Source organism: Oryctolagus cuniculus, chromosome 2 (genome assembly GCF_964237555.1).
Source record: "Oryctolagus cuniculus chromosome 2, mOryCun1.1, whole genome shotgun sequence".
NCBI lineage: Eukaryota > Metazoa > Chordata > Mammalia > Lagomorpha > Leporidae > Oryctolagus > Oryctolagus cuniculus.
This window is the reverse complement of record NC_091433.1, coordinates 141438443-141462512: the sequence shown is the minus strand read 5'-3', so window position 1 is coordinate 141462512 and position 24070 is coordinate 141438443. Positions and strand designations below refer to the sequence as shown.

At 40.2% G+C, this 24070-nt stretch overlaps 1 protein-coding gene and 1 pseudogene across 10 annotated transcripts in view; both read right to left on the bottom strand.

Annotated features, from left to right (window-relative positions):
- The window catches only part of USP34 (ubiquitin specific peptidase 34), a 235198-nt gene that overhangs the window by 51003 nt on the left and 160125 nt on the right, over nt 1-24070 (bottom strand). For all 10 annotated transcript variants that reach the window (XR_011386628.1, XM_051838286.2, XM_051838305.2 and 7 more), the window contains 8 exons: nt 19439-19504; nt 15130-15276; nt 14985-15041; nt 14795-14872; nt 13976-14070; nt 10060-10232; nt 3497-3650; nt 1131-1209 (listed from right to left, as the gene is read on the bottom strand). Coding sequence is in view for 9 of the 10 variants with exons in the window: in XM_051838286.2 (XP_051694246.1) it covers nt 1131-1209; nt 3497-3650; nt 10060-10232; nt 13976-14070; nt 14795-14872; nt 14985-15041; nt 15130-15276; nt 19439-19504 (849 nt within the window). In the remaining variant the exon portion in view is untranslated. The remainder of the gene's footprint in view (nt 1-1130; nt 1210-3496; nt 3651-10059; nt 10233-13975; nt 14071-14794; nt 14873-14984; nt 15042-15129; nt 15277-19438; nt 19505-24070) is intronic.
- Nucleotides 15427-16433, bottom strand: LOC138848613 (rab GTPase-activating protein 1-like pseudogene; annotated as a pseudogene).

Here is a 24070-nt window from a genome sequence, read left to right as displayed (position 1 = left end):
GAGACAGAAGGAGAAAAAAGCTCCTATCTGATGGTTCACTTCCCTTTCTGCTTTGGGAAAAGCCAGAAATTCAATCCAGGTCTCCCACACGAATGGTAGGAACCCAATCACTTGAGCCATCATTGTTGTCTCCCAGGAGCTGCATTAACAGGAAACTGAAGTCAGAAACAGAAGCCTGGTATGGAAGACAGGTACTCTGATATGGAACAGGGGTGGGTATTTAACCACCAAGCCCAATGCCTACTACCAACAGGGTACTTTAAAACTCTTCAGAAAACTGGTGCGATGCAAGGATCAACTGTCTACTGAAAAGTGGAAGTATTACAGTCATGGTACAACCTAATTTTCTTTTTTTAACACCCTCGTTATGTAACGCAGATGTTCTTTTGCTACTCCATAACTACTATTCTTCAGGTTGCTGCTTCAATTACAGGAAAGTACTAAAAGGGGGCCCATATTGTGGCACAGCAGGTTAAAGCCCTGGCCTGAAGCAGCGGCATCCCATATGGGTGGCCGGTTCTAGTCCCATCTGTTCTTCCCAATCCAGCTCTCTGCTGTGGCCTGGAAAAGCAGTAGAAGATGGCCCAAGTCCATAGGCCCCTGCACCAACGTGGGAGACCCAGAAGAAGCTCTTGGCTCCTGGCTTTGTATTGGCAAAGCTCCAGCTGTTGCAGCTATCAGGGGAGTGAATCAGTGGATAGAAGACCTCTCTGTCTCTACCTCTCTCTGTAACTCTTTCAAATAAATAAAAAATAAATCTTAAGAAAAAAAAGTACTAAAAGGAACAATCTTTAAATTTTGGCTCAAGTCAAGTTTGTGGTTAAAAGTGTTCAGATTATCAGTAGAGAGTAATTTCTTTTTAGTTCTACAAAATTCATTGAGGAAACAATTTATTCGATTATAATTCTCACAGCGTAACTAAATTCCTGTTATCACTTTTTATTTAAACAGAAATAGCAATTTTTATACTTTCTAGTATATTCTGTGAATATATTCAACTTCTACAGAGTAAATACATTTTTATAATTAATCATAGCAAAGAAAGTTAAGTGATTCTGCTATTCGATTTTATGAGATGACAAAGCACTTAAAAAATAACAAATCACTTATACTTTCTGAATAAAACTTACCGTCATCTCTCCACCAAAACATTCAGAGGCAAGCTGAGCAGAATCAAAAGGTTTTACCTCAGCATCATTAAAAAGATACCTAAAATAGAGCATATAGTATTAATAAAGAAAATATACACTAAATACCTATAAATTATATCTAATACTTTAAAAACACTTAGAATACATACTGATGTGTTACAATTACAGATCAAATTACTTCAGGAGGTAATTCTAAGTTCTTCTTTGTATAACTCGAAATTACTAGAAACTGGACATAAGTTGTTTTAAGATTTATTTATTTGAAAAGCAGAGTTACAGAGAGCAAGAGTCAGAGAGAGAGAGAAAGGTCTTCTAGCTGCCGGTTCACTCCCCAGATGGCCTCAAGGGATCCAAAGCCAGGAGCCTGAGCCTCCTCTGAGCAAGACCATCTTCTACTGCTTTCGCAGGCCATAGCAGAGACCTGTATCAGGAGTGGAGCAGCTGGGACTCAAACTGGCATCCATATGGGATGCTGGCACTACAGGCGGCCATAGTGCCAGCCCCTGGACATGTAATTTTATAACATGGTCATAACCATCTTAAAATCATTTAGAACCTAGGACTAACAAACACAGGGGAAAAGAAAAGTTTGCCTTGTGACACAGCAGGTCTGCCATATCGACATTCCATATGGGCACTGCTTTGAGTCCCAGCTGTTCCACTTCTGATCCAGATCCCCACTAATGACCTGAGAAAAGCAGATAAGGATCACCCAAGTCCTTGGACCCCTGCACCCATGTGGGAGACATGGAGAAAGCTCCGGGTTCCTGGTTTCCGTCTGGCCAAGCCCAAGCCTTTGTGGCAATTCAGGAGTAAACTAGCAAATGGAAGACTTGTCTCTCTTTCTCTCTGTAAAGTTGCCTTTGAAATAAATAAATAAATCTTTAAAAAAAAACCTAGCATGTGAAATTTTTAGACATGAGAAATTTCGGAGATAAAGATGGAAGACCTCTCTCTCTCTTTGCCTCTCCTTCTCTCTCTGTGTAACTCTGACTTTCAAATATATAAATAAATCTTTAAAACAAAAAATAGTCACAGGAATATTCTCAAACACATAAGAAAAGCAAAAATACATCATGGACATGATGGCTGAAAGACTGAGAAATAACTGAATGAAACTATCCTAACTGCAGATCAAATATCAATTATACATTTTGTTCAAAGTGATATCCCACACTTAGAGTGCTATCTAGCAAACATATAGTTCCTACACCTAACAGCATCTGAAGAACAAAAACATCGTATTAGGGACTGATTTAATAACCTCTAACCATTAACCTGATAAAAGATGATAAAAACAGAGTGTGTGAGGGAGGCAGGCATTTAGACTATTGATTAAGATGCCTCTAATAATGCCTGTATTCTATATTGGAGTACCTGAGTTGATTTTTTTTTTTTTTTCCCAAAAAAAGATTGATTGATTTGAAAGGCAGAGTTACAGAAAGCAGAGGAAAAAAGAGAGAGAGAGAGAGAGAGAGAGAGAGAGAGAGAGAGAGAGAGAGAGGTCTTCCATCCAGTGACTCACTCCCCAGATAGCTGCAACAGCTGGAGCTGTGACAATACGAAGCCAGGAGCTTCTTCTGGGTCTCCCACATGGGTGCAGGGGCCCAAGAATTTGAGCCATCTTCTACTGCTTTTCCAGGCCATAGCAGAGAGCTGGATCAGAAGTGAAGCAGCTGGGATTCAAACTGCCACCCATATGGGATGCTGGCACTGTAGGCAACACCTTTACCTACTGCGCCACAGCTCCAGCCCAATGGGTACCTGAGTTATTTACCTGCTGCTGCCTCCTAACTCCAGGTCCTTGCTGGCTCAAGTAATTGGGTTTCTGCTACCACATGGAAGACCTAGATTGAGTTCCCAGCTCCTAGCATCTGCAGATCAATTGAGGCATTTGGGAAGTAAACTACCAGGTAATAGTTTTCTAAGTATGGGTCTCTCTCTCTCAAACAAACTTGAAGGGGGGAAAAAAACCTGCATAAGATAGCATGGTGAACAGAGCAGAGCAAAAAAGGAGGGAACTTCTAATGAGCACACATAAAAACTCTGTCGTCACCCTAGAGAAGGCAATTAATACAGACCTCACAGATAAGATTCAAGAGGCATTATACTGCCCATGAATCTCAAGTTGTATGCAAAACTTGGTGTGTGTTTCATTTTCCAGGAAAAGCATTCATCAAACTTGTAAGAGTCCAGACATCCACTTGAAAACTGCATCACTTTTCCTAATTTTACAAGAAGTTTCACAGAACTAAAATGTAGCAAATCTAAAAACTATCATAAATTTATACCTTGGAGTCAGAAAAAAGTTTTGAAAAATCTCAAGAAAAAGATTTTACACTCACCATTTATTGTTTTTATAAGCATGTGGATTAACGATATCTCGGATGAAGCTGTAATAGTGTCCACCATCTGCAGTTCCTGTGTGAACAGTCACTCCTATCAAGTCGTACTCATAGCTCTCTGTGTCTTTTGAGTGATCACTGACTTCCTTAAAACCTGAAATGATGTAAATAAAATGGCAGTAATTCTGCAAATTGCACACAGTGACTTCTTAGAATTTTTTTGTAATATATTTTATGTACAGAAATAGATAACTTTATATATAGATATAATATATATTAAACAGGTACAAAACAAATCTAACAGTCATCCACCACCCACAGTCTACCACTTTAAGAAACATGGCGTACAAATTGCTGGGAAACCAAATAGGTATAAAATTATGAACAAATTCAGTATAATTTATAAATATAGTAATCTGATTAATCTGACTGGTCTTTTTGAAATAGTATGATGTGCTTAATTTAACTCTTACTCTATTAGGAAATGGTCAAGCTAGCATTGTGGCATAGTGGGTAAACTGCTGCCTGTAATGCCAGCATCCAATATGGGTGCCAGTTCGTCACCTGGCTGCTCCAATTCCAATACAACTCCTTGTTAATGGCCTGGGAAAGTACTTGGGCCCTGCAATCAATGTGGAAAGTGAGGATGAAGCTTCTGATTCCTGCCTTTGGCCTGGCTGTTGCAGCCATCTGGGATGTAAACCAGTGGATGGAAGATCTATCTCTGCCTATCAAATAAATAAATAAAACTTAAGGGAAGAAAAAAGGAAAACGCATTTTTTTTTTTTTGACAGGCAGAGTTAGACAGTGAGAGAGAAACAGAGAGAAAGGTCTTCCTTTCTGCTGTTTTACCCCCAAATGGCTGCCTCGGCTGGCGTGCTGCACCGATCCAAAGCCACGCGCCAGGCGCTTCTTCCTGGTCTCCCATGTGGGTGTAGGGCCCAAGGACCTGGGCCATCCTGCACTGCACTCCCGGGCCACAGCAGAGAGCTGGACTGAAAGAGGAGCAACCGGGACACACCCCGGCGCTCCAACCGGGACTAGAACCTGGGGTGCCGGCGCCACAGGCAGAAGATTAGCTTAGTGAGCCATGTTGGTGGCCAGGGAACTGCATTCTTAAGTCCTGGTTTTAGGGGCTGGCATTATGGCATAGCAGGCTAAGATTCCTTCCTGTGGCGCCGGCCATCCCATAATGGCATTGTTGCTCCTCTTCTGATGCAGCTCTCTGCCATGGCCTGGGAAAGCAGTGGAAGAAAGCCCAAGTGCTTGGGCCCTGGCACCCATATGGAAGACCCAGAAGAAGCTCCTGGCTCTGGATTGGCTCAGCTCTGGCTGCTGTGGCCATCTGGGGAGTGAACCAGCAGATGGAAGACCTTTCTCTGTCTCTCTCTCTCTCACTATCTGTAACTCTGCCTCTCAAATAAATAAATAAAATCTTAAAAAAAAAAAACCAGATTATATTTAGGAACTACGAGAAGAAACAACAAATAAAAAACAGATTTCCCATCCTCAAAGATTTAAAATCTAAAAACTAATAAAAAAATAAGAAAAAAATAACAGAATAGGCTAGTAAATTTGAAGTTGTATGATTACTGATCTGCATCCCCATCATCATCATCACAAAGAAAGGAAAATGTACAATCAGTAGCAAAGAAATGAGAGCAGATTTTGTCAACTTGAGTGCACAGACTGAGGAGGCAAGAGAAGTGACAACTAGGTAAAGTGGTTGAGAAGTACAGGTGTGCTAATAATGACAGTACTGGGATCTGAATACATCACCTGACAGCTAACAGATTCTTTTATCTTTGCCTAAGTATCTGTCAGCTCCATGCAGGGGATCAAAATGAAAAAAAAGGCAGCAACTTGGGACAGCTGCATCCTCTTCTAGAGTGCTGGTCCAAGTCCTGGCTAGTCTGCCTCCTATACAACTCCCTGCTAATGCACCTGAGAAGCAGCACATGCAGGGAAGTCCCACAGGAGACCCACTTGGAGTTGCAGGCTCCTGGCTTCAGCCTGGCCCAGACCTGGCTGATGTGGCCATTTGGAGGTGAACCAGCAGATGTAAGACCTCCCTCTGTCTGTGTCTTTCAGAAAGAGAGAGGAGTCTACACTGTGGACCAGTGAGTCAAGCCACCACTTGCAAAGCCAGCATCCCATGAGTGCCAATCCAGAGTGCAATGCAGGATGGCCCAAGTGCTTGGAGGGCTCCTTCCACCCACATGGGAGACCCATGGCGTCCCAGGCTCCTAGCTTTGGCCTGGCCTAACCCCATCAATGCAATCATTTAGGGAGTAAACCAGCAGATGAAGATTTCTTTCTCTCCCTCTGTCTTTCAAATAAATAAACTATATCTTTAAAATAAAGTGAGAGGTCTAAAACATAGGCTGTACATATACACCAGTACTTTTAAATGTTTATTTTCATGCAAAGCAAAGTTTGAAATTCATGCATGGCTTTTTTTATAAATATTTACAAGACTCCTATATGTGTGGATTTCTGTTGTTTGTAAAAAAAAAAAAAGTATCTAGGGTCAGTGTGTGGCACAGCGAGTAAAGCAGCCACCTATAATGCCTGCACCCCATATAGGTGCCAGTTCAAATCCCAGTTGCTCTACTTCCAGTCCAGCTCCTTGCTGACGTGCCTGGTGAAGTAGTAGAGGATGGCTCAAGGGGCCACCCATGTAGGAGATGTGGCCCAGCCCCAAATATTGTGGTCTTTTGGGGAGGGAACCAGTGGATGGAAAATCAATCAATCTCTCTCCTCTCTCTAACTCCGCTTTTCAAATAATTAATCCTAAAAACAAAAAAGTCAACTGCTTTCCTGTATATCAGTATTAAAAAACTGGATATGAATTAAAAAATACAATACTAAAATTACAATATAAAATCTTTTAATTCTATGTTTCCACCAACATCTGTAATGCCTACTTAACTTGCACCCGTATATGTTTATGTGATTACAAACAGTCATACACACATACACAGTTTTTTAATGTATTCAATGATTGAATGATGTGGCATAGCAAGTTAAGCTGCTGCTTGTCTCTCTCACCCTGTCTCTAATTTTGCCTTTCAAATAAATAAGTCTTTTTTTTTTTTTTTTTTTTTTTTTTTTTTTTTTTTTTTTAAAGGCAGAGTGCACAGTGAGAGAGAGAGACAGAGAGAAAGCTCTTCCTTTTGCCGTTGGTTCACCCTCCAATGGTCGCCGCGCTGCGGCCAGCGCACCGCGCTGATGTGATGGCAGGAGCCAGGTACTTCTCCTGGTCTCCCATGGGGTGCAGGGCCCAAGCACTTGGGCCATCCTCCACTGCACTCCCTGGCCACAGCAGAGAGCTGGCCTGGAAGAGGGGCAACCAGGACAGAATCTGGCGCCCCAACCAGAACTGGAACCCAGTGTGCCGGCGCCGGAAGGCCGAGGATTAGCCTAGTGAGCTGCATCACCAGCCTCAAATAAATAAGACTTAAAAAAACAAAAATAATCAAGAGACAGAGACAGACTGACAACTCCTATCTGCTGGTTCACTACCAAAATACCTATAAAGGCCAAGGCTGAAGCTAAGAGTCATAACTAAATCCAGGTCTTCCATGTGAGTGGAAGGAACCAACTACTTGAGCCATCACCTGCTATCTCCCAGGGTCTGGAGTGGCAGGAAGCTGGAACTGTCAGCTTCCCAGATACCCTGAGACAGGAGCATCTTTACTAGGCCAACTGAATGTCTCCCTTTACTTGTAGTTTCAAGCTTACCTTGTCTACTGTGATATTTTCTGCAACTTTTTTTTTACAGGCAGAGTGGACAGTGAGAGAGACAGACAGAAAGGTCTTCCTTCCATTGGTTCACCCCCCCAAAATGGCTGATACAGCTGGCGTGCTGTGCCGATCCGAAGCCAGGAGCCAGGTGTTTTTCCTGGTCTCCCATGTAGGTGCAGGGCCCAAGGACTTGGGCCATCCTCCACTGCCTTCCCGGGTCACAGCAGAGAGCTGGACTGGAAGAGGAGCAACCGGGACAGAACCAGCGCACCAACCGGGACTAGAACCGAAGTACCAGCGCCGCAGGCGGAAGATTAGCCTAGTGAGCCAGGGCGCCAGCCTGAAACTTCTAAATATACTCAAATCCCAACCATAGCAGCAGATGTTTATCCTAGTGGGTAAGACGTCAGCTTTCTACATCAGAGTACCTGGGTTAAAATTCCTGGCTCAGGTTCTTGACTGCACAGTTTCCTGGTAAAGGCAGACTCTAAGACAGTGGTAATGGCTCAAGTCACTGGGGCCCTGCCATGTGCATGAACACTGCACGCTTGGCTCTAGGCTTCAGCCACAGCCAAGCCCTGTCTTTTCCTGGTATTCTGTGGGGGTGAACCAGCAAATCTATCTCAAATTAAAAAAAGTAAAATCCTTACTGTAAAAATTCCTTCCTTTAATGCTGTATGCCTTCATAGGTATCATTGCCAGTTCTCTCCTCTCGTCAAGGAAATATATTCTTCTCTTGAAACCATAATTGACATTCATTGTTTATACCTCTTCTCCCATTTAGTGAAAGGAAAACTTTTCAAGTGCTCAGTAAGTGCTAGGTATTAGAATTAAAGGTTAACACATAGTTCTCTTTCCTAAATCTTAGAATGGCTTCTTCAAATCTTTATAATTTAAATGAGAATTTTTTGTTCTAGATTTATTTATGAAGATTTCTTTACTTGAAAGGCAGAGTGCCACAGACGGCCACCAAACACCAGGATTGGACCAGACTGAAGCCAGGAGCCAGGAACTCCGTCCCGGTCTCCAACATGGGCAGCAGGGGCCCAAATATTTGGGCCATCCATCCTCTGCTGCCTTCCCGAGTACATTAGTCGGAAGATGGATTAGAAGCAGAGTTTCTGGGACTTGAACCAAAACTCTGATATGGGATGCCAGCATTGAAACTGGTGGCTTAATCTCTTGTGCCACAACACTGGCCCTCAGAAGTTTTTATTTATTTTTTTTTAAGATTTTATTTATTTATTTGAGAGGCAGAGTGGTTCACTCCTCAGTTGGCCACAACACTCTAAGCTGCACCCATCTGAAGTAAGGAGCCAGGAGCCTCTTCCACTCTCCCACATGGGTGCAGGGGCCCAAAGACTTGAGCCATCTTCCACTGCTTTCCCAGGCCACAGCAGAGAGCTGAATTGGAAGAGGAGCAGCCGGAACTAGAATCAGTGCCCATATGCGATGTCAGAGCTGCAGGCAGACGATTAACCTACTGCGCCATAATGCCGGCCCCAGCATAGTTTTTATACAAATAAAACATTGCCAGGACCCTTACTATGTAAAAAAGGACTTGTAATCAAGATCAAAAGAAAAAACTAGATCCATTGTTTTCTTCTCTTGCCAATTTCCATTCTTCTCCTTGTGATCCTTGAGGCACACATGCAAAAATTTGAAAACCACTTGTTTTAAGGAAGTTCATGAGGTAAGCCTCATCTTAAACTTGCTACAATCTGCCTTCATATTGCAACACCCAAATTAAACTGCCCTGATAATTCAAAAGACTTTCTTAGCATTATATTAGTTTCAGTTCCACTCTTACACAAACTGTTCTTTTCCTTTAATATTCAGTATTTATGATCATACTCTTGAGATCTTGAAATACTGACCCCACTGCTTACTCATCTGGCTTGCTGCTCAAGTCAGAAATGAGTCATTTGTGACTCCTCCTCCTTTCTCTCTAGTAGCAGACCAACTACAACATAAGCTTCAAGGGGACAGAGATTTCCAACAATGTATTCCCACTACTATGTGAATAGGATAAGTTATAGAGTGGATAGATGCTCATTAAAACATTCACCTTATTTATTTAAAAGAGAGTCACAGAGTGAGGGAGGGAGACAGACACAAAGAATTGATTGACTGAGTCCTTCCACCTGTTGGTTCATTCCCTCCCCCAAACTCTTTAACAGCCAAGAGGCAGGCCAGGTTGATGCCAAAAACTCCATCTAGGTCTCTCTCCCTTGTGCGTGGTAGTGGCCTAAGTACTAGGGACATCTTCTGATTCTTTCCCAAGTACATTAGCAGGGAGCTGGGTCAGAAGCGGATTAGCCCAGCCTCAAACCTGTGCTCTGATATGGGATGCCAGCATTGTAGGTGGTGGCTTACTTCACTGTGACATAACACCAGCCCTGGACACTAGCTTTGCATTCATTTATCCACTCATTCATTCAGTCATCGAGTCATATTAACTTTATATACTTCCCCCCATCCCTGCTGGCACCCTTTCTTGTGTAATTCTCTGTGGTTTACAGGACTGGCTTCCTCACACCTGCTTCATCATTCTCTAGCCTATTTTAGAATAACTTTTCCCAAATGGTCACCTAATCATGTTGTCTCCCTGTTTAAAAATCTTCAAATGCTTACATATTTGTGCAGGATTGACCTATTCCATCACAGTACCCGTCCCTATGACACACTGCTTTTACAAAATTCTCCTTTGTAAGATTCAGCGTAGCTTTGTTAACTGTCAAGTTGCGGAAACTTTAAGACCTTGTTATGGAGACTTTAAGAATAACCACAGATAAGGGGAAGAGATAGAAAATTACCTTCTTTCCTGTCACTCTTTCCCATAAGAAAATCTTCTGTGTAGGGTGTCATATCCAAACGTAACGGGAAGGAAAAGTGTGTATTCACTTTTTCTTTCATCATTGTGACCATATTAAATGTATACCTCATAGTATTGAAACTGAGAATGCGAGGTAATTTCTTAAAACATGCCCTGAAAGGCAAAAAAAAATTAAAAAACTGTCTTTAACTCTGTTCTACTTTTATTTACATTATACCTATTTCAATAATCGACTTAACTTTTATTCTAAATTGTAACTTTTATTAACATGACTTTTTCTATTCTTAATGGGCTTCTTATTAAAAATTAGTTTTAAATTGGACTGCAGTCAGTTATGACAAAGACATGCAAAGGGTGCTACAGAGGCACAAAAAGGAGAACATTACATATCGGATCCAAGGAGGGCTTTGGTTCAGTGTTTTCATTTCATCTTTAAATAACATATATCAAACTATTTGTAAGTACTTTATAAATTCCTATAAATAATGCTTCAATATTACTTATTTTTGTTAACTAGAAATGCAAAGTCTGGCTGTATCAGTTGCCAGATAAATGACCCTAAAGAATTTATTTAATCTCTTTGAGCTTAACTCCTGATTTGTAAAATGGACATTGAAGTTCTTACTTCACTATATTTGAAACATTGCCTAGCAAACAGATAGCATTCTCTAAGTGCCACCTCACATTACTCCTTGCAACAGTAGCAACAGCAATCAACTGGTCATCTAAATCTTATCATAACATATTGCAAGTTAAAAATGAAAAAAGTTGTTTAAACAAACTACATATAATCTTAGGTTTACAAAAATGTGAATTTCAAGGAACAGTTCCTCACTGTACACGGAAATTAAAAGAGGGTATGTTTAAATCAAGAGCTTAGTTTAAAAAAAAAATCAAATGTGTATAATGGTAAAGCATGAACTTTATCCTGAGAGTTTTGAGGAGCAATGAAAGAACTTATGGTAGTGAAAAAGCACGCATTGTGCCAGAGGATAAGAGAGAAACCAATCTGTCCAGACTGGAGTGTACATGACAAAGTCTGAGATATAAGTAAGACAGCAAAGCATTCTGAATCAAGTTAAGATATTTGGAAATCAATGTCAGTATAAACTGTTTGGGAGGCAGACAAAAGTACTAAGAATAATTTGGTTGATAAACAGAAATCTGAAGAACATGATCCTGTTGAAGATAATACCTACTTTGTTTACTTCTTCAATCAGCCTACTTCTGTTTTATTACAGGCATATGAAAGTACAGAGAGAGAGCACTAAGGACAGAATAGGTACTTCGCCTGGGAGAAATCAGGCAGATATTTTAGAAAAACAGCAAAATCCTAATAGTCTAAAGAAAGGAATGTTTAAAGATGCAGGGGATTTTCAAAAAGTATAGATTTGTTAAATAATTTATGCTCACTAGAGATTCTCTAGAAACCCTGACTCAGTCCTTTGATTATCTATTATACACAAAATATTCTTCTATAGTAGCTAACTTTTGACTGAATCTACTTTTAATTCTTAACTCAAACTCTATACCAATTTTCATGAAATGAATGTCTTTTTAATAACTGTGAAGTTATTCTTTCATTTGATTATGTCTATCTACAGTTTATCTGTCTTGCAATGACTTAATTAAGACCAAGCAAAATGCACAGCTTCTCGAAAAGCAGTTTTAGTATCTTATTGTGTCATGATTTTTCATTGTCTGCTTTCAAAATGCTCAGATCTTTTATCTAGAAAAAAAGTTTGATCCCAAAGCTTTTTCTACCTTCCATATTCTTTGCTCCCTTCAAAATTACCATTATTCTATAACAAATTCTAGTCTATACTCAATGCATGCACCCTTACAACTCAATCCACTCCTTTAACATGAAAAAACATACCACCAAATTAGCTTGTTGAAAAATCTCACGCTTTTATTCACCTGAAATTGTCTTTCACCTCTGCAAGCTATGTCAACTGAATATACTCTTGAGATTCTCTTTCCAATTTTGGGCTTACAATCCTACCCTGATTTTCTTTCTTTTTGCTTTTCTTCTGTCACCTTTTCCACTGAGTTTTAAGGAGGTTAGGTTTTTGCAATAGTTCTATCCCTGTCAGGAAGATATTCTGATGGCTTCAATCAATTATTCAGTTAATCCCAAAACTTAGAGGTCAATCATTGTATGTTAGCAATCTTCTTTTATTACTGGTTGATGAGAACTTTCTATTTCATGCAGGCAGCCCTTACCCTGGATTGCTTGTGTAAACAGGTTATTTCTATTCTCTACTTTTGTTCTTAAGTTACTCACTACATACACTTGTCTCTAAATCCAATTTCTACTTGTCATTCAATGTTCATCCATAGAACTGAAATCCTTACTCATGTCTTTAGTCTCATGCCTCCCATCTTATGGGTCTTAAGGGCCTCTCACTAGAGAGATTAAGAGGAGGGTGTTTTCGTTTGCAGGTAGACTCCACTGAGTGCACACAGAGTGGTAAACAACCAGAAGAACTTTGGTACACATATGATAAGTTACAAGGACACAAAAAAATTCAAGAACAAAATGTAAGGCTGCCTGAAAGTATACCGGAAAGTTTTGTATCAACCAATCTGCTGGGTTTTGTATCAATCTATAGAATTCTTTTTTCTTCATAAGGATATTGTCTGAAAAGAGAATTTCAGAGATTAAGACTGAAAAAAAAAAAGTAAATGTAAATCGTAACAAAATAAAAATAGGGGCTGGCACTGTGGTATGATGGGTTAAGTTGCTGCCAGAGACGCTGGCATCCAACATGGGTGCTGATTCAAGTCCCCACTGCTTCAATTCTGATCCAGCTCTCTGCTAATGTGCCTGGGAAAGCAGTATATGGGCCCTTCTGCCTAAGTGGGAGATCTGGAAGAAAATTTGTGGCTCCTGGCTTCGACCTGGTCCAGTCCCAGCAATTGCAACCATTTGGGGAGCGAACCCCCCTGCAAATTCTGACTTATAAATAAATAAAATAAATCTTTAAAAAAATAAATTTTTAAAAATAAAATGAAAAAATATTATAAAATGTTTGGTAAGCATTAGTAAAGCTAATAAGGCAATTTTACTTGAAGATAGCTTAACTATTATTCCTCAATAAATTCTCTGAAATATTTAAATTTTCAATCAATCTGCCAAACCACAAATAACCAAAACTAACATCAATATACACAGTGGAAGGCAAAGAAGAACTACCTTGAACATAATATCAAAAAACATGTCACCTTAACACCCTTCTATCAATATTTAACTGTGTTCCAAATCCTGGATCTCCTTCTGAATAGTCAAATATCTGGAGTATTCTTCTACCCAGATGCCTTAGAAAGAACTCAAATTCAGCCGGATTAACATTTGTATTCTTTTTGCATTCTATTTGTATTCTTTATCTTAAGAACCAGTATTGGCAAAATTTCATTATCCTTTCTGTGCCTCTAAGTCTCCATCTGTAAACCAGGGATGACAATATTATCTACTGCAAAGGAATGTGTTATCAGAATTAATTTAACTAAATTCTGTAAGTTCTGAGTATTTATTAAGTAATTTTTATGTAAGAATTAGCTATCATTACCTGAAAACAGATCACGAAACCTTGATACTTGAAAATCAATACAGATGATAAAAATGACCAATATCCTTATCTTCCATGTTTCTACTCCTAAAAATCTAGACTTTAAGTTCAGTGATTCCCATTTTCTTTTTATCAAGTATACAATAAAATAAATCACAATTCACTGAATAAGTGAAAAGCTACTACGTCAAACTGAGTTTCAAGCAGCTAATTTTACCTTAATCACATAATTTTCTTAAAAGCTTAATCTCAATTTATCCTTATTCTTTGATTTACTGGGCTGATTTATCAAAATGATACAAATTATATCTTCCAAAAGCATACCTTTTTTCAGCTCGTACTTTCTTTCCACAATGAGAACAAGTATACATGTTGTCACCCTCTAAAGTGTCCTTAATAGTAACTTCATCAAGAGATTCCTGTGTATAAAACCCATATTTAAAAGTTTCACATTACTGTTTACAGCATGAAACATTCAAAAGGCAGTAATCACAAGTTGGGAAGAATGCACATAGGAAAATAGATGTTTTAAAAAAGTGAATTCCTAACTTCAGTAAAAAATTGTCTTCCTTCACATTGAGAAAATACTTTATGAAATGCACTAGGGGCTGGTACAGTGGTGTAGTGGGTTAAGCCGCCACCTGCATCGCTGGCATCCCACAGGGGCACTGGTTCGAATTCTAGCTGCTCTACTTCTGATCCAGCTCCCTGCTAACGTGCCAGGGAAAGTTTTCCAAGATGCGCCCAGAGCATGGGCCCCTGCACCTGTGCAGGAGAGCCAGAAGAGGCTCTTGGCTCCTGACTTCAGTCTGATTCAGCTCTAGCCACGGTGGCCATTTGGTCAGTGAACCAGTAGATGGAAGACCTCTCTGTTTCTCCCTCGCTCTCTATATATATCTCTACCTTTCAAATAAAATAAGTCTTAAAAAAAATAAAGAAACTCACTAAACTTTTAAAATGAGTAAGTAAATTTTCACTGAGCAAAATTGAGCTTGGTGGCCTACCTTTAAATATTAGGTGAACAGCATATAAAAAAAAAACTACATGAAAATATTAAAAAATTCTTTCAGTATGAAAAAAATACCTGCTATGAAAAAAGGGTTGAAAGCATAAAGTCTAAAAACTATGAACACTTTTACTCACATAAATGTTCTTCATATCAGCGACCTGGCACCTCACAGTATAAAACTCTTCAGCAGTTTGACTAACGTGCTCACAATCCTGAACAATCAACAGTCAAAAATTATTAAGTTATAAATAATGTAAATTATAATAAATTTATAATAAACATATATTACGATTTCTAACAATCAAGAACAGGAATAATACTTACCAAGGACACAACATTGTTTGTAATTACACCTCCAAACAAGCTCTTGACAGTATTTTTCTTTAATGTAAAACAAACAAAAGTCAGTAACTAAAATGTAGGCAACTCTGCACAATTTCCAAAGAAACTTAAGTATTCACACACTAACCAGTTCTGGAGACATTTCTTCAATTTTGGTAATCAAATCAGTAAAAAATTCTGTCATATCCTTCTGCTCTCCAGTATTCAGAGGCTGCTTATCCATGGTGTACGTCTTACAGAAAGGCCTAGGATTATATGCTTTGCATTCACTCTCCTATAAAGAAAAACAAAAAAGGCGCAGGGGTGGGGTGGGGTATGATTCTGTCAAATAAAAATCTAAAAGTAACGACAAGATTCCTAAATGAATGAATAACAAAAACAAAACAGGTAGCAAATTTACAAAGGTTGGAAAATGCTCTCTTCTATTTCATTTTTATTTGCTGTTCATAACATTTTCAATTTAATGGTTTTGGTACCAGAAGATGCTTACACTGACCTCATGTATCTTTTTTGTGTGTGTGCTTGATATACCTTCCTGATTTTTATTTTTATTTCCAAGTAAGTAAGTTTGTATTGTTAACATTTGCAACAGACATAGGTAAGTGTGAAACATCCTTGTGCCAGTCTTGCAACAGTTCACCTTCTAAAAGTCTTTGTGAATGTGATCATGCACAGCTAAAACAGTACTTTGCCATTTTTCTCTTTTTCTTATTTTTGAAAGTAGAAAGCCATTTTCCTTCTTTCCTTTTCCCTCTCCTTCTCTCTCAGCTTCTTATGAAGATTTTCAGTATAAATTCAACAGTTTGTATCTATCCATGGGGTCTTCCTGCTGCAGCTGACTCTCTCCCATGGTCTGATACTCTTTCTCATATTTCTTCAGCTTCCTGGTTGGGACTTTAATATTGCAAGCTTGTTCCATCAATCTCCTTGCAATTTCCTCTGCCCTATATCTCTTCTGAAGCTGAACTCTGAAGAACTTCAAAGCACCTTCAAAATCAGCCTGCAAAAGGTCTTCCTTTGAGGTCTTTAGGAGAGCCAGGGCTATATGAAAGATGATATTCAAACCCTCACACAGAGCAGTAGGTCAATGTTGTGGAACACCATGCAGAGCAGGACTTGGCAGTGAAAAGGGTGAGAAACCACTGGAATGCATACATGTGAGCTTCCAGGTTCAGATCACAAAAATGGCTGTGCAGGTCTGGTAGCTGCTCCTGCATTAGTCTCTCAAACTGATAGAATTTGCAATGAAGATCTTTAAAGCTGTTTTTGCAGAGGTCTTGCAAACCAGTCATATATGACTTTCACCAAAACACAAAATGCTTGTTCCTCTGGCATATATAACAGCAACAGAGCAGTAAAAAATGACTGTCCTTGATAGTACCCAATGTCTTCATCACATACAGAGTACGCCTTGCAGATTTTGTACAGGGATTCTTCACCATCTCCTCCAGTATCTATCTTTCTTTCTTTATTTATTTTTTTGACAGGCAGAGTGGACAGTGAGAGAGAGAGACAAAAGTCTTTCTTTTGCTGTTGGTTCACCCTCCAATGGCTGCCACGCTGCGGCTAGCGCACCGCGCTGATCCGAAGGCAGGAGCCAGGTGCTTCTCCTGGTCTCCCATGCGGGTGCAGGGCCCAAGCACTTGGGCCATCCTCCACTGCACTCCCAGGCCACAGCAGAGAGCTGGCCTGGAAGAGGGGCAACCGGGACAGAATCCGGCGCCCTGACCGGGACTAGAACCCAGGGTGCCAGCGCCGCAGGCGGAGGATTAGCCTATTGAGCCGCGGCACCGGCCTCCAATAACTTTAAAGTAATCATGTGCAGGAAGCATATGGTGAATATCTCAAGTAATGACACTCTCCTGGGCTGAGTCCTTCATGATAAGAATTTGGTATCTATCCAGCATCATCGGATTGTCAGGACAGTCAGCTAATAACTGCCACCTATCTGCCCTTAATGCTTTAGGAACACCACTCTGCACCAGAGCAGACAGCCCTTTTGGCCGTGCACCAAGGTTACTATGCCATCTTCCTACCAATTCTCCCTAAAAATACAGGATATTCTCAGGACAATCCTTAGACACATCACCTGTTCCACTTGAGAGTTCATTATCACTCTCCTCATCTGCTTCATCCTCCTGGGGTGACATTGGTCCCCTTCCACTAGTATGAGTGACTGGCTCTTCCTTGTCAGACTCTCATTGTAGACTTACACCTCATATATTGCAGCTCCAGCACTGGTATGGCTGTTCCCCTCACACGAGCACCAGGAGCCAGCCATGTGGAGGAGCATGCAGGCCAGGAAGCATGAAGTGGGCGGCCCAAAGGCCATGCACCCTTGGAGGCACAGGGGCAGCAAGTGCCCGCATGGTTAAAGGCCAAAAAAAAGCTCATCTACTTTTAAGTCTAAGAATTGCTAGGATGGAATTTGGGACGAAAATAATTCAGATTTGTACTGTAAAGTATGAAACCTCCGCAGATAGTGTTTTTCCACAGAATGCTCTTAAAAATATTTTTTTAATTTTTATTTGAAAGGCAGAGACAAAGAAATCACTCATCAGATAATTCATTACTCAAGTCAGTAATGCCAAGGCTGGGCCAGGCAGAAGCCAGGAACTCAGATCTTAATCTGGGCCCCCCATATAAGTGACAGGGAACCAAGTACTTGAGCCATCACCTACTACCCCCCAGGGTGTACATTAGCAGGAAGTCAGAATCAGTAGCAGAACCAGGACTTGAACCCACATAGTCTGACAATGGATGCATGTGTCACAAGCAGCACTTAAATCACTATATCAAATGCTTGCTCCTAGTTTGTTTTTTATTGTTTTTTTTTTTTTTTTTTTTTTTTTGACAGGCAGAGTAGACAGTGAGAGAGACACAGAGAAAGGTCTTCCCTTTGCCGTTGGTTCACCCTCCAATGGCCACCGCGCTGATCCGATGGCAGGAGCCAGGTGCTTCTCCTGGTCTCCCATGGGGTGCAGGGCCCAAGCACTTGGGCCATCCTCCACTGCACTCCCGGGCCACAGCAGAGAGCTGGCCTGGAAGAGGGGCAACCGGGACAGAATCCGGTGCCCCGACCAGGACTAGAACCCGGTGTGCTGGCGCCGCAAGGTGGAGGATTAGCCTAGTGAACCGTGGCGCCGGCCACTCCTAGTTTTTTTTAAATAGTAACTTAACAATTTTCTGTCCCATCAAATGGTATATTCCAGCTCTGTAAAAAGGAGATTAAACATAGAATCAAGGGCTCACTAGGCAAATTTTTAAATTTTATTGGCAAGATCATTTACTGAGTACTTATTATCAGAAGCTGAAAACCAGTAATAAGTGACATAATCTCTATCACCAAGATTATAAGACAGATAACTCCATAAAAGAGGCGAAAACAGCAAAGGCATGGAGACTTGGAGACTTAGGTGAGGTTTGGAATCATCTCTTGGAGGAGATGAAAATGGAGCTGAAGGGTGACAATAGGAAGAGAATGAAGAAAAGTACTAAGAGAAGATTGAAGCAGGCAGAAAGAGCAACAGAACCAGCTGCACAAGTGGAAAAGCAGCAGTGACAGGCTCCAAATGGCTTTATAGTAATTACAGGTGAAGCTCGATATGCTGAGGAATAAGGGAAGAGGTTAAAGGGGACAGGCAAAAATCACAGAGGATATATACCACATTGATGAGCTTGAGTATCATTCTGTTTATAATGAGGAACCACCAGGTACTTTAATATTTTTTTAAAGCTTTATTTATTTGAAAGACAGAGTGACAGAGAGAAACAAAGAGATAGAAAGAGATCTTCCATCCGTTGGTTTACTTTTCAAATGACTATAACAGGTAGGGCTAGGCCAAGCAGAAGCCGGGAGTCAAGAACTCCATCTAGGTCTCCCACACAGCAGGGCCTCAAGTAGCAAAGCTGTCTTTGGCTGCTTTCCCAAGTACATTAGCAGGGAGAAGAATTGGAAATTGAGCAGCTGGGACTCAAACCAAAGCTTGGAAATGGGATGCTGGAGTTGTGGGTGGTGGTTTAACCAGCAGTGCCTCAATGCTCATACTAAACATCCGTTTCCCCTACCCCCCAGCCCACCCACTGGGAATTTTTAAACAGGGAAAGAGTAAGATTTGCAATTTAACCTTTTTTAGGATTTTAAGCTGGAATTAAGAGAGACAAAGAGAAATAAGAAATCTTCAGCCACAAAAGCAAGTAACTCTGTGATGGGAAAAGGTTCCGAAACAAGGAATACTGTAAAGGACAAATTAACAGAAAGTAGGGAACAGAGAGAAGTAATTGTGAAGTCATTAACAATAGAGGGCGACAAAGTTAATACAAAAAGTGAGAGTTTATAGTCAGGACAAAATCAGTACAGATGAATTTCACGTAACATTTTTAGCTTTTGTCATAGTTTTTGTCATTAGTTTTCACCAAATAATTCTTAAACATACCATTAAATAAGTGAACATTTTCTGAAGCTCCAGAAGAGTGGTTTTGTGCTTCATGTCTTCAGAATACTGGAAATCAAGAGAAAACTTTCTGTCAAAATACACTGATGGTATTAAATTAGACAAATTAGCAAAGTCTTACAATATGCCTAGAACTGTATTTTCATTATTTTAGCTATATGTAAGAAAAACAATGATACATTTCATTCTTATTTTAGGATTATGGCACGAAAAACTAAAATATATTATATAACCAGGATACTGAAGATTAAAAAACAATGCTTTCTAGATAAATACACATTTGGTACAGTGCTGATTTACAAGAATGAAAAACATGTCAGGTAGGCAAGAAACTGTTTCCCACAAATAAATACACACATTAAAAAAAATACATTTAATCGAGGTAGGTGTTTGGCACAGTGGTTAAGTTGCCAGTTTGGAGGCCCACATCCAGTATCAGTACCTGCGGTGCCCATATTCAGCTTCCTGATAACACGTACCCTGGAAGGCAGCTGATAGGCAGTTATGTCCCTGCCATTCTGTGGGAAATCCAGTTTGAGTTCCAGGCTCCTGGTTTTTGCCTGGCCCAGACTAAGCTGCTGTAGGTATTTGAGGGAATAAACCAGAGGATAAAGATCGCTGTTTTTCTGCCTTTCGAAACACTAGCATCTTTTCCTGAAATAGTGTTATCTTTTATGCTAAAAGGAAGAATACTAGGCAAGATCTCTGAAAACTGCCTAAATTTGAAATGTCGGTAACTGAACTTTAGCAATCTGGCTAGACTCACTGACCAGAGACTTAACTCTAAATACCAGGTTTCTAGCAAAGATCCATACTCAGGCCATACTATCTAGATATACAGTGTAAAATTAAAGTATTAGAAGAGACCTAGGAGCCAGCTTTGTGGTATGTAGGGGTAACATGCTGCCGTGGATGCTGGCATCCCATAAGCGCTGGTTCGAGTCCTGCCTGTTACATTTCCAATTCAGCTCCTTGATAACACACCTGGGAAAGCAGAAGGTAGTCTGAGTGCTTGGGCCCCTGCCACCTATGTGGGAGACAGAGATGGAGTTCCAAGCTCCTGGCTCTGACCTGGCCCAGCCCTGGCTACGTGGCCATTTCAGGAGTGAACCAGCAGATGGAAGATCTCTCTTTGTGTACTTCTGCCTTTCAAATAAAAGATTTACTTATTTATTTGAGAGGCAAAGATACAGAGAGAGAGAGAGAGAATCTTCTATCTGCTGGTTCACTACCCAAATGGCTGCATGGCTAGGGCTGGACTGGTCCAAAGCTGGAAACCAGGAGCTTCCTCTGGGTCTTCCACATGGGTGCAGGGACCCAAGCACTTGGACCATCTTTCACCAGTTCCTAGGTGTATTAGCAGGGAGCTGGATGGGTAATGGACTTGAACCAGTGCACGAATGGGACGCCAGTATTGCAGGCAGCAGCTTTACCTGCTATGCCACAATGCTGGCCCCCAAAAATAAGTGTTGGGGGAAAAAAAAAAAAAGAGAAAGAGGGAGAGGGAGAGAGAGAGGAGGAAGGAAGGAGGGAGAGGGAGATGGGGGCTGGTGCTAGGGCATAGAAGCTTAAGCCTCCACCTGTAGTGCCGATATCCCATATGGGCACAGGTTCCAGTCCCAGCTACTCCACTTCCAATCTAGCTCCCTGCTAATAAGCCCAGGAAAGCAACAGAAGAAGGCCCAAGTACTTGGGCCCCTGCACCCACATGGGAGATCTGGAGGAAGTTCCTGGCTCTGGCTTGGCCCAGCTCTAGCAGTTGCGGTCATGTGGGGAGTGAACCAGTGGATGGAAGATTCTCTCTCACTTTCTTTCTCCTTCTATCTCTGCCTTTCAAATAAATAAATAAATCTTTAAAAAGAGACTGACAAAGGTGTTAGCCCCATTATAAAATACTGTTAAACATCTGAATGACTGGTATTTCTATGGAATAATAAATCTCTAATAAGCCAGTTTTGTTAGGCTCTGCTGGTTAGAAGCTTATACTCCAACTGAAGACACAAGAACTAAAATAGAGATCTGTACAGAGCATAGTTGCCACAAATTTACTAATATTCAAACAAACTGCTAAAAGTAACTGCTAAATGTTCCTGGCTCATGAGAGGCTCAATTTCCCATGAGACTATTCAAGAATACTCATATGACAATTTTTAAACATATAACATGTGATATAGGCAAGTGTTAATTCAGACTATAAAAGGATATATAAAGCATTAGTAAGCTAAGAAAAGAAGTGCACAAATTCCTTAAAATCAAGCAGAAACAAGGAAAATTATTTAATGTGCAATTTTGAATAATATGAAAAATAAAAATATGTTTTCACTACTAAAAGAACCCTTGTGCATTGCTGTTAGGAACATAAAATGGTATAGCCCTTGTGGAAAATGTATGATAGCTCCCTAAAACACTAAACACAGAACTACAGTATAATCCAGCAATTCCACTTCTAAGTACAAATCCAAAAGCAGTGGAAGTAGAAACTTCGGTGTATTTATATGCACATGTTTATAACAGTCGTATCCACAATAGCCATACAATTGACCCAGTGTTCATGAACAAACAAATAGAGAAATAAAACATGCTGTAGTTGAAAGAATGTCAAGAAGTATGTGGAAAATCAAAGTAACAGATAAATTTAATTCTGGTATTAAAAAATGAAATCAATTCATACAAAAAATCTTTTACAAGTTCATGAAAGTGAGTATTATGAAAAAACTATGTGTCTATAGCCATACAACCCTAAACCCAACCGACCTGGTCTGAAAAAACTGCATAGATTTCAAAAAATTTTTATCAAAATAAACTTACATTTTAAAGATTTATTTATTTATTTGAAAGGCAGAGTTAACAGAGGAGAGACAGAGAAAGAGGTCTTCTATCGGCTGGTTTGTTCCCCCAAAGGCCAGAGCTGGGCTGATGTGAAGCCAGGAGCCAGGAGATTCTTCCAGGTCTCCTACATGGGTGCAGGAGCCTAAGGACTTGGGCCATTCTCCATTGCCTTACCGGGCGCAGGGAGCTGGATTGAAAGTGGAGCAGCTGACATCCATATGGGATGCCAGCGCCATAGTGTAATAGGCTTAACCTATTACACTGGCCCCTATGCTTACATTTTAATTTCATTTTTCCTTCAAACATTTAGAAGTACCCTCTTATATACAATAAATATTCAGCCTGAAAAAAAAAAATTCTGATACGTGCTACAGTGTAGGTAAACTTTAAGACATTATGCTACATGAAATACATTACTCATAAAAGGATTAATACTCTATGATTCTATTAAGATGAGATACCTAGATTAGTCAAATTCAAAGAAATGGAAAGCAGAATGGGCTGTGGAGAGGGGTAATGGGAAGTTAAGTGTGAGTACAGAGGTTCAGCTGCAGATTGAAACACAAATTGATGGTTCTAAAGCAATGTGAATGTACTTAATGTTACTTAAATATAAACATAAAAATAGTTAAAATGGCATATTTTATGCTGTGTAAATATTATCACAATTATTAAATACAGATAGCTTTCTGTCAGCATCAGAAAATAAAAATCTGTCAAGATTTTTCATTTAAAGAATCAAGTGCCCTCAAATCATATAATTCTATTCCTTAAGGATTTTCCATGTAGATCTAAGTCTGAATTTAGTTTTTCACCAAAAATATCATTTGTGAGACTATCTCTCAATTAGCCCATCTGAATGTTCTTTCTATTGATACTAATTCCTGCTGGTGCTACTAGTATCTTAAAGGTGGTCATTAATAAGAAAGAGAAATAAAGAATTATTACCGTCATTCCTATCCAGAAAGAAAATCACTGAAAACATGTTTTTTGTTTGCTACTGGTTTTATAAAACTATGCAGATAGGTTCACCATGGTTAGTCAAAAAATATTCCTTTAAATTAAATTAACCAGGCCGGCGCCGTGGCTCAATAGGCTAATCCTCCACCTTGCGGCGCCGGCACACCGGGTTCTAGTCCCGGTCGGGGCGCCGGATTCTGTCCCGGTTGCCCCTCTTCCAGGCCAGCTCTCTGCTATGGCCAGGGAGTGCAGTGGAGGATGGCCCAGGTGCTTGGGCCCTGCACCCCATGGGAGACCAGGAAAAGCACCTGGATCCTGGCTCCTGCCATCGGATCAGCGCGGTGCGCCGGCTGCAGCGGCGGCCATTGGAGGGTGAACCAACGGCAAAGGAAGACCTTTCTCTCTCTGTCTCTCTCTCTCACTGTCCACTCTGCCTGTCAAAAATAAAATAAAAAAAAAAAAAAAAAAAAAAAAAAATTTAAATTAAATTAACCAATTACTAATCTACCTTTTTCATCAATCTCCTGAGTTAATAAACCTAAAAATGTCAATATAACTGAAAACAAAATTCACAAACCTACTAGAGCACACTGTAAATTGGAGACTTTGAAGAGTAATTTAAACACATTAAAAGATTCAATGACAGTATAGAAAGCATTAGTACTTTGTTAGGGAAAAAAAAGCCCGGACATAAAAAGACACTATTGAGGAAAGTCAAAATCAGTACAAGCATAACTGCAGTTCACCAAAAAGGTATAAAACCAGTGCAGAGGGCAAACTGCAAAACAATCCATGCAAACAAAGATTAACCAAAGAAGAGGTAAA